This window comes from Moschus berezovskii, chromosome 11 (genome assembly GCF_049115385.1).
Source record: "Moschus berezovskii isolate FMDL1 chromosome 11, NW_MosBer_1.0, whole genome shotgun sequence".
NCBI classification, from domain to species: Eukaryota; Metazoa; Chordata; class Mammalia; order Artiodactyla; family Moschidae; genus Moschus; species Moschus berezovskii.
In genome coordinates this window covers 71,493,863-71,505,381 of record NC_142470.1, presented here as the reverse complement: position 1 = coordinate 71,505,381, position 11,519 = coordinate 71,493,863, and the positions used below count along the sequence as shown (strand labels likewise).

The following is an 11,519-nucleotide window of genomic DNA, read 5'->3' as shown; positions in this document are numbered from 1 at the left end:
TACAGACAACTGACTGTAAGTCATAAGCAGATTTTCAACTCTGTAGAGGGTAGGAATCCGTTAACTCCCACATTGTTCAGGGGTCAACTATAATCAGTTTGTATACTTACGATATGTATACTTTTCTTATATGTGTTAAATGTCAATAAAAAGTTTACTTAAGAAAATGTGATGTCCAGATTACCATTATTATATGAAATCATCACAGAAAGATGTCCTATGACAGGAATGTTGAGCAGGAAATGCACTTAAAGGACAACATCAAATCAAAGTAGGATAAACTCTTTACAACTGTTATTAAAACCAATTTGTGTCCTGCTCTGGTACTATGTACCACCATTAGAAAACCACTGTATGGAGTTCTTCATCAGGCTCACTGAGACTTTAAGAATACTGAAGCACCACGGTACACATAGGGCAGAGCTTCAAGTTCACACTACCTGGATGGATCATTTTGATCAGAAGTTGTTAGTGTAATTTACTTACCTTTAGATACGTCTGGACTGGATTTCTTACTGAGTCCTTGCTATTAGTCATAAAAATAATATTTATGTATTATAAAATAGCCTAAAAGAAAGATATTGCATACAGTAAGTAAAATCATTTATGCTTTAAATACTAAGGGTCTTAATGTATCTGAAATATTTTTAAGAATAAGGGCTCCATGATAAGTTATGAATAGTTGAATTTATTACATATTTAAACATAAACAAAAACACATGAAAAGATTCACCCTAAAAGGTAAACATTCTATGTACATTGGACTCTAACAAAAAACTGATTATGTTAAAAGCAGAGACTTATTAGGGTTTTAAAAAAATAAAGATACAGACATTTAAAAAATACTACATAGTATATACTTTTTTTAGAATTTATTAACAATCAGAATTTCCACCTGTTTTTTCCCTATCCACCCTTACTTCTGCATGTATACCCACTTCAAATTCTATCTCCACCCCAAAGGCAGCAACTGTAGCTCCAATCTAAGCTGGATTTAGTTATCCTTTTGGACCTTAATGCCTCCCTCATTTGGTATGCCATCATCGCTGCTTTTATCAAATAGCAAAAGTCTATCAGAGATGAATCTGACTGACCTACTCCCATCTATCTTAAGTCACAGAATCCAAATAGGATAGAACACTTGCCTTCCCTTGGACCCCATCTCTAGTTGTCTAACATGACAGTATGCTTTCCTAACCTTTTTCTCAAGACAAATGCCCACAGCCTCTTATCATAGTTTACTTGACACAATATTCAGTCCTCTCTGATTCTAGATTCCTAGCAAACAAGTGTAAAACCAATGAGGCAGTATCTCATTAACCTAGGTCTCTAAGGTTTAAATTTCATGGACTATTTGATAACGTATCGAGATAGTAAAAAGGAAACACACTATAACATTAACAGAACTAGCAACCACTGCTTCATAGGATTAAAGCTGCCCTCTGATTTGGAGACTGAAAGGATGTGCAATGTTTCATCTGATTGTGAGCTACTAAGGAATACATACCTTTCTTTCTTTAAAAATGATACCACAGAAATGTCTCTCCCAGTCTCCTAATACTGTGTAAATGGGGTAAAATGCACATTTATCTCAATATCGACCTAATTTTTTTTCAACATGTCTTTGAATTTAAGTCTGTTCTTGCCTTTGCAGAAATAGGAATCTTTCTTTAGCCAAAAAGAGTATCAAAGAACTGGAAAAAAAAAAGAAAACAGCAAAATGATTTATTTTCTAAAGTCTTTAAAAAGAGAATTCTCCCCTGAGTTGACCTGTGAAAAGCCAATGAATTTCAAATGAATTAAGAGATGAGAACAGAATATAATACAGTTCTTTTATAAACATAAGAGATACTCAACTTCACTGTGTATATACTTCCAGTGAAGACTTCTGCCTTTTCTTCTAAGCTCTAGCCCTGGGTAAACACAGAATAATAGGTAGAAATAAGCCATGTTTAGCACTAGAAGCAACATTTACAGTTCATTAACAGAATAAAGCAGAAAATGGTTAGGTAAATGAATATTACAATATAAAGAGTACTAATGATGAAACTGCAATAAAGTAATTTACATGTTTACAACACTTCTTTTTACCAGGAAGCCTAGTTGTAAACATTTCCATTAAATCACTGCCCTCTAAAGCCTAACCAACCACACAAACAAAAATCTTTTGTGACCATAAAATTGTGACAAATTTGTACTCCATGGCTCCTTATCTTGGTGGTTTTCAGAGTAAGACAAAAACTGTGTTAAGTGGTTTCACTGATTTCTCCATCTTGAATAACTGACAGTTCTGGAACTTCATTCATCCTCAAAACCTCTGCATAGAGCAAATAATCATGTAGGCTTCTGGGAAGAGGCAACTGACGGATAAAACCATCAGACTGTAGGTGTTCTAGTTTCAGACGGGACCAAATTTCCAAACGACAAAGGTGAGTCAGGGATGGAACAGAGGCTGGAGAAACAAACATAAAATGAAAGATTAAAATGTTGAACCAGAAAGTATGACAGTAAATGCCCTTTTTCCCCTCACCTCTGTTAGTAAAAATAAGTGGTATGTTCCTCAGACTTACTTTTGAAAGATTACTTGGGCCAGGATGACCAAAATAAACTTCATTTATTTATTCATTTTACAACTTTCCTGGTTCTTCTTCTTCCAATTTCTGGCCACACATTTCAAAGTCAGTACCCACCATCATGTAGAATTAATGTTCAAATTCTAAATATCTGGCAATACCAGTTGGAACTTAAGAAATGGGTGATCTAACTTTTAAAAATGATAGAAGGGCACAGTAGCAAACGTTACTTCCCACTCACTCTTGCTGCAAATGGTCTCCAGATCTACCACATCAAGTGAATAAATATGTAGCTTAGTTTTGCTCTTTTTATCCATGATATAGAATGAAATTTTAAAACTGACACAGAGAGAAAAGGAACTTTTACTGAAAGCCTACTATGCCATATGCCCATACACATTCTATTTTTATCTTCCTTTACTCTGTGAGGTATATATTATCATGCTCTTATAGAGACAAGAAAACAAGAGATTTAAGTAACTTTTCAAAGGCCAAACATCTACTACATGGTAGACCAGGATTCAAACTCAAGTGCACATGACTCCCAAATGTGCATGTGTAGGTACACATGCTAAAACCATTGCTGCTAAAAGCTAATAACCAATTAAAAGGATAACCCACATATGCTTAATTAAGAATCATATGACAGTGGTTTTACTAAGATGAAAAGTGTTAACTAAAGAAGTTAATGTTCATGAAAATTGGGCATACTAAAAAACAGATACTGGTTTTATGTGAATCAAATCTAATGCCTTTTGTAAGTGCAAGAAATCTTTTCTAAATTCCTGTAAAATGAACCAAAGATTACCAGACCAGGATCAGAGCAGCAAAGACAAGTACAATCAAGAGTCCAACTGATATCAGACCTCCCGGTCTGACTTCAAGTCTAGGGTTCTTTAATAATAACACACAGGGCCTGAGACATGCTAGTTCTCTAACATCAGTAACATCTTCCAAACCACTGAAGTTAGTCCATCATCTTAGATTTAAGCTTACTGGTTTAAGTTTAGTTCATTCGGAATTTGGGTAACTCCTCAAGTCATAGTGTTTCAAAATGCCAAAATAGAAAAGCAACAGAGTTACCTTATTTTGTAAATAAAACCAAAGTCTAAGAAGAGTATTCCCTTAAACCATGGGTCACATAGATTCCCCACTATAAAAATAAGACTACAGCAATGACAATATAGAGAACATTTACTTCCACTGTTTCCATATTTAATACTGTTTAAAATTTTACCCTTATCTGTAAACCTAAAGGAAGAATCATTCTCACTTCTAAGATGAGAAAACATAGATAAAGGGAGCACTGGAGTGATTAGCAGGAAACCATATGGAACCAAGCTCAAACTGCAAACCCCAACAGTTTTCCAAAGGAGTAGTAAGTAGGTGGCCCATGTTCAACTGTTAAAAGGAAGCCCTCTCTTCCTCTGAGAACATGAACAACAGTTGGTCCTAATGTCACTGGATATATACAAATGTAATAAAAGTTTCAGAAATGAGCATAACTGATTCTTGGTAAGCACACAGCTGGGCTGGTAGAGACAAAATGTCCTAACCGCTGCAAACACTGATTATGCCATGGGCACAGCCAGAAGGAACTGACAAAAAAAAATGGTATGACTACAGAGTGCATAGGTTAAAGTGAGACTGGTTAAGAGAATTCTGACTCATATTATATTGCAGTTTAATATGCACCTGGTTAAACTGAAATCATTCTGCACATTCTTGTTAATGTAGACAGCTATTAAAAATCCAAAAGGAAGATAAAGGATGACCGTGCAACATGGAGGAGAGCAGCTCGCTGAGAGCTAAGGAGTCCTTAATACTTCTCCAGCTTCACCAATTTGACAGACTACACTGACTTACAAACTTCTCAGTCTGACCAGGGAGTGTGCCTCTAGCTGTCCCATAGTCTCCTGCAGTGCAGACAAGCCTTTCAGAGCCATCTGACTACATCACAGGAGCCCTACTGCTCTATCTTTTACAACCAAATAAACCATTCATCTATTTATGTGGATATGTGTGTAGAAAGCTTAATCATCTGTGATCAAGCCACACTGGACCAGTACACATTTATAAGGGACTTTCCTGCTGGTTCAGATGGTAAAGTATCTGCCTACAATGCAGGAGATCCACGTTCCATCCCTGGGTTGGGAAGATCCCCTGGAGAAGGGAATGGCTACCCACTCCAGTATTCCTGCCTAGAGAAGTCCATGGACAGAGGAGCCTGGCAGGCCACAGTTCATAGAGTCACAAAGAGTTGGCCATGACTGAGTGACTAACATTTTCACACTTACACATTTATTACAGGAAGCTTATATGACTCGCCCGTGTTGACACTGTACAGAAACAACAGAGCTGATACTAGATCCAAATGATTGGACCCCATGTCTAGGGTTTTCTAAACTGGTGATAAACCCAAAATAATTCTCTTAGCATCTTCTAAACCCCTGAAACTATCATAAATTTCAAGAGATCTTTCCATTTAATAATAATTTTAAAAAGGAAAGAGTATAGTTACTTAGCTACTGATTCTAATTTTAATGAACTATTTTGATTTTCCTCTTGTGAGCACAATAGATCACTGGCCTGATGAACAGTTATAGGTAAGAACTATATTCATTTTAACATAGACAATAATATATTCATCAGTGCCATCTAAGTTTAATATGCCAGTGTACTAAGGGAATTGTATAATCATATAGATAATATTTCAAGGCAAGTAAAATTCCTATGAAAGTTTTCATGATGCATAGTATTTCCAGATGTGTTGCCACTAGACTGAGAGACGATCAAGACAAGCCTTGAATTTATAATATGAAAAAGCCCAGAAATTGTATGTAAAACATAATTTTCATAAAAACCTGTTAAAACCAGACTTGTTAAATAAATCTCTCTTTTCCAACACTATGGCACTGATCATAGTCTAGAAAATGATGTATAAAACCACACTATATTCAGGTCACTTTTCTGACCCAATCATTTTCAAGTTAATATGTTAAACCCAGTTTACCTCCAGATCTGTGAGCAGACAAGGAAGCTTTACCTATTCATTTCTACATAGAAGTTTTCAATTTTGTTAACTTTGTCATATGAAGAAAGAACAATCAAAATAGAAGGTCACGTGTTATATGAAACTGTACTAAAATTAAAATAATGATCAAAAGAAACCCCCAAATTTTTAATTAATTATGCCTGTTAATGCCAAGTTTACTATAGTACAGCAATACATATACATCATACAAACCCACTACCTATATTTTCCAGAATCATTTCATCACTAGCCTGCCCTCATGCCAATATTCAAATGAATGATACATCTGCCTTGACTTTATTTCTATGGTTCCTCTGCAGGGTTTTCCACATCAAATGCATTCACCTGACTCTGGGCCATCTACAATATGTATTTTCATCACTAATATAATTTCTTTATGGTTCTATCCTTTTGTTCTCAGTCTGTCTTAACTTACTTGTACAGTTTCTCTCTCTTTCACTGATTACAACTAAAAACTTCAACAAATATAAAAAGCAACTACCTAAGGACTCTGGAGTATAAATAAGAGATAGATTAGGACAGGAAATGAAAACTTAAAGAATGACCAGCGGAACAGCAACGAACAGAATGAAGGGAAAGGGTACCACCCAGTAACAAGCCCTGAACTGGAGTTGTGAAACGAAACTGAAAGTCACTCAGTTGTGTCCAACTTTTTGCGACCTCATGGACTATACAGTCCATGGAATTTTCCAGGCCAGAATACTGGAGTGGGTAGCCTTTTCCTTCTTCAGGGGACATTCCCAACCTAGGAATCGAACCCAGGTCTACCTTATTGTGGACAGATTCTTTACCAGTTGAGCCACAAAGGAAGCCCAAGAATACTGGAGTGAGTAGCCTATCCCTTCTCCAGCAGATAATCCCAACCCAGGAATCAAACCAGGTCTCCTGCACTGCAGAAGGATTCTACACCAACTGAGTTATCAGGGAAGCTGAGCTGGAGTTGAGGAGTCATTATTAACCAGTTGTGTGACCTTCAACAAGTCATTTAACTGTTTCAACCTTCAGCTCCTTTTCTATGAAATGGGCATAATGCCTCATCTATATACACTATGAACATAATGTACACCACTCTAAATCTAAAGGTTATAAACTGTACATTATATCATACAAATCCTAAGCATCTTCTACTCTAGCGAACTTTAAATGTTTTGGCTGCACACTCAATTAGTGAAAAGTCTTTTCAGTACTTAACTCCAACGTGTAGATACTTCAGTTCAGTTCAGTCGCTCAGTTGGGTCCAACTCATTGCAACTCCATGGACTGCAGCAAGCCAGGCCTCCCTGTCGATTTCCAACTCCTGGAGTTTACTCAAACTCATGTCATTAAGTTGGTGATGCCATCCAACTTCTCATCCTCTGTCGTCCCCTTCTCCTTGTGCCTTCAATCCTTCCCAGCATCAGGGTCTTTTCAAACGAGTCAGCTCTTCGCATCAGGTGGCCAGAGTATTGAAGTTTCAGCTTCAGCATCAGTCCTTCCAATGAATATTCAGGACTGACTTCTTTCAGGATGAACTGGTTGGATCTCCTTGCAGTCCAAGGGACTCTCAAGAGTCTTCTCCAACACCACAGTTCAAAAGCATCAATTCTTTGGCGCTCAGCTTTATGGTCCAACTCTCACATCCATACAGGACTATTGGAAAAACCATAGCTTTGACTAGAGGGACCTTTGTTGACAAAGTAATGTCTCTGCTTTATAATATGCTGTCTGGGTTGGTCATAACTTTTCTTCCAAGGAGCAAACGTCTTTTAATTTCATGGCTGCAGTCACCATCCACAGTGATTTTGGCCCCTGAAAAAAATAAAGGCTGTCACTGTTTCCACTGTTTCCCCATCTATTTGCCATGAAGTGATGGGACTAGATGCCATGATTTTAGTTTTCTGAACTTTTTCACTCTCCTCCTTCACTTTCATTAAGAGGCTCTTTAGTTCTTCATTTTCTGCCATAAGGCTGGTGTCATCTGCATATCTGAGGTTATTGATACTTCTCCCAGCAATCTTGATTCCAGTTTGTGCTTCTTCTAGCCCAGCGTTTCTCATGATGTACTCTGCATAGAAGTTAAATAAGCAGGGTACAATATACAGCCTTGACGTACTCCTTTTCCTATTTGGAACCAGTCTGTTGTTTCATGTTCAGTTCTAACTGTTGCTTCCTGACCTGCAAGATTTCTCAAGAGGCAAGTAAGGTATTCCCATCTCTTTCAGAATTTTCCAGTTTGTTGTCATCCACACAGTCAAAGGCTTTGGCCTAGTCAATCAAGTAGAAATAGATGTTTTTCTGGAACTCTCTTGCTTTTTCCATGATCCAACAGATGTTGGCAATTTGATCTCTGGTGCCTCTGCCTTTTCTAAACCTGCTTGAACATCTGGAAGTTCATGGTTCACGTAATGCTGAAGACCTGGCTTGGAGAATTTTGAGCATGACCTTACTAGCGTGTGAGATGAGTGCAATTGTGCGGTAGTTTGAGCATTCTTTGGCATTCCCTTTCTTTGGGATTGGAATGAAAACTGACCTTTTCCAGTCCTATAGCCACTGATGAGTTTTCCAAATTTTCTGGCATATTGAGTGCAGCACTTTCATAGCATCATCTTTCAGGATTTGAAATAGCTCAACTGGAATTCCATCACCTCCACTAGCTTTGTTCGTAGTGATGCTTCCTAAGGCCCCCTTGACTTCACATTCTAGGATGTCTGACTCTAGGTGAGTGATCACACCATCGTGATTATCTGGGTCATGAAGATCTTTTAGGTAAAGTTCTTCTGTATATTCTTGCCACTTCTTCTTAGTATCTTCTGCTTCTATTAGGTCCATACCTAACATGGCAAGTCACTGCTGCTACTGCTACTGCTGCTGCTAAGTCACTTCAGTCGTGTCCGACTCTGTGCGACCCCACAGACGACAGCCCACCAGGCTCCCCCGTCCCTGGGATTCTCCAGGCAAGAACACTGGAGTGGGTTGCCATTTCCTTCTCCAATGTGTGAAAGTGAAAAGTGAAAGTGAAGTCGCTCAGTCATGTCTGACTTGTAGCGACCCCATGGACTGCAGCCTACCAGGCTCCTCCGTCCATGGGATTTTCTAGGCAAGAGTACTGGAGTGGCTTGCCATTGCCTGGCAAGTCACTACATTATGCAAAACTTTTATCAAAATGCATCTGCCAAATTTCTATTTTTCCTGGTATCAGTTTATAAACTAATTAAAAAGTTTCACTTTTTCACATTATTATTAAATGCATTCAAAATCTGAGGAAACTGTCCATGTAATTTAAGTGTGTCAATACACACTTAGGTCATGCACATTGTTTTTAAAAAGAAAATCTCGTAATAATAGAAATATTTCTTAGCATCTGTTTTTAAGATGGTCTCCTCGTAGCAAAATTTCTTTCAAAATGCAGTTGCCTTTTCATTCAGTTAAAATATCATTTTTACTTTAAATCAACAGAATTTTATGATACATGTACTAGGTTTTATACTATTCATAGCTATTTATCATCAAGGGAAAAAAGATTAAGAAAACGAACAGCTGTTATTTTCACCAAAGTATATAATTCATCATTAAGCTAAAAGACTCTTTTTAATACTGTCACAAGATAAAGAGCAAATCTCTGAATGTATTAACAATAATCATGGTCACTCCCATCTCATCATAAAATACTACAAAGATTCTATATACTTTAAAGGTTATGTTTTTTATAAAACTACTCACAACAGTATTATTAATACTTCAAGCAATTCTGGTTTCAATTCCTTTCCTGTATTACCCTGACTCTTAATGATGCGATCAACCTATTTCATGTGTGATGTTATCTACATTTCCTCACATCTGTGATTCATGGGGTCACAAAGAGTCGGACACGACTGAGCGACTGAACTGAACTGAACTGAAGCCATTCCATCAGTAGAGTCTTACACAGCTTTTCAAAAAAAATTTTATTAAATAAGTCATTATTGTTGCAAATATACCATTTCGGGTATATATTTCCTTTAGTGACTCTCAGAAAAGCAACTTTTTTTTTTTTTAATTGAAACAATCTTAACAAATACTCTAAGCTGAGGCAGTCACAGTCTTCCAACTCAGTGTGCCACACATCCTACTTGCAGGATTATATTTTTATTCTTTTCTTTAACTCTTCAGCAATGTTTACTATGCCCCTTTCAACAGTATTTGCTAACAAGAGATACATTTTACTTTGTCTCGATGTTATTTCAGCGTGTTTCACTGTGTCAGTAAGAACATGCATTTCCCCAATGGTATGGAACTTTTTGTCTTTTCACTATTAGTCAGTTTATAAAAACAACGGACTGAGCATACTTAAATATTCATGAAAAATCACAGAACTTATGTTCCGGACACTTTCATTTAGAGTGTCCTGCTGATTACGATATTTTCATTTCCTTATTATCTCAATGCACATTACATACACCAAGGCCCACTGCTAACATTAGTAAAAGTGAACCATCTTTTATTTATTTTTCTAAGGTGAACTATATTTTAAACACTTTTCTTGATACTTTTGAACTTGCTATCAGCTCAGCTTGGGTGGTCAGTATTTTTATCATATGACATGACTATCTGGGAAGAACAGGAGGTATTAAAAAAAAATAGTTCTACGATTACTTTGTGGTTCACTTGTACTGATACCTTTATTTAGCATTATTCACATAAAACATTTTTTCACAGAAATATTTTTAAGCCACTTAACCAATTTTTGAGAATTAGTTAAGTTAAAACTAGATGATGTAATCACAGGGCCACTGAACAGTCAAATCTAAACTACAAGGTACATCACAAATATGGATGCCAGGTCATTCACTTTTGGAAGCACTAACCTAACTCATATAAATACATATGTACAAGACACTCAGCCATATATGCTAAGTGGAAAAAAAAAAGATGAAAGTTAAATTCTTACAACTACAACCTCACTATTACAGAAAAGATAAAGTGAAAAGGAACTTGATCGTTTATAAGCAATTTTATCCTCCTCTCTTCCATCTTTAAGATGTCTCTCTCTGAAGCCTGGAACACTTGAAAATTAAGTAAAATCATCTAGCATAAGCATTCTCCTATAGTAATCAAGTGAAAAAATAAATCATGTTCTCAGTTCCTTTAGAAAATAAAAATTCATTGTTCATTCCCCTAACTTATTTAGGGAACTATTAATAAAAACAGCAGTCTGAGACAATGAGAAAAGATTAATAAGCTCAACATTATAAATTGTAACTCTCCCCAAAACCTTTCCATAAAGTTCCCAGGAACCCTAATTTTATCATATACAAGCCTACCTTCATCTAGAATCCTGTACAGAACACTCTCTTCACCTCTTGTCCTCACAGAAGCCTGATCCTTCCCCCAAAATTACCTCCTTGACCAATTTCTGAGATACAATTTCCTCATTCTTCCACACCTTGTCACACCTATCATAATGTCTCAGTGGCAATTTCAGTCCTTCTGCACCATCTTCAGATTCACATTTTTCTGTCTTTAAATTCCAACCTACGCCACTTCCTATCCTTCCAGAGTGTACTCTCCCTTACTGTCACTACCCCTGGTCATTAACATACTTGAGACCATGGGCCCCAACTTCTCCTGCTATCAAATTTACCAGATCCCCTTCCTTTCTCATTTCTTATTTGGCATCCATAGGCCTATCACTTACACTATTTTATCATCCTCAACTCTGCTGTACCTGCTCTGACAATTCCCAGGACCAATCTAACCATTTTCCTTCTTTCCAATACAGAGAAAATGAAGCAATCCTGAGAAAAAAATAACCATATAATCATATGAAGTATACCACTTTCAACTTCCACAAGGTCCAGAGGGCTGCTCGGCAAATCTCTCCCACTGGTTCCCAGTTTCCCACAACAACCATTCTAAATCAAGCCTCTCCTACC

General features: G+C 36.9%; 1 protein-coding gene across 2 annotated transcripts in view; it reads right to left on the bottom strand.

Moving 5' to 3' along the window:
- Positions 1–650: 650 nt before the first annotated feature.
- Positions 651–11,519, bottom strand: part of ASB3 (ankyrin repeat and SOCS box containing 3) — a 114,858-nt gene continuing 103,989 nt past the window's right edge. Inside the window, exon 10 of one of the 2 annotated variants that reach the window (XM_088841482.1) lies at positions 651–2,452. In XM_088841482.1, coding sequence (XP_088697608.1) covers positions 2,247–2,452 — 206 coding nt within the window. In that variant the 3' untranslated portion in view covers positions 651–2,246. The remainder of the gene's footprint in view (positions 2,453–11,519) is intronic. The other variant, XM_088841481.1, reaches the window with a different exon arrangement.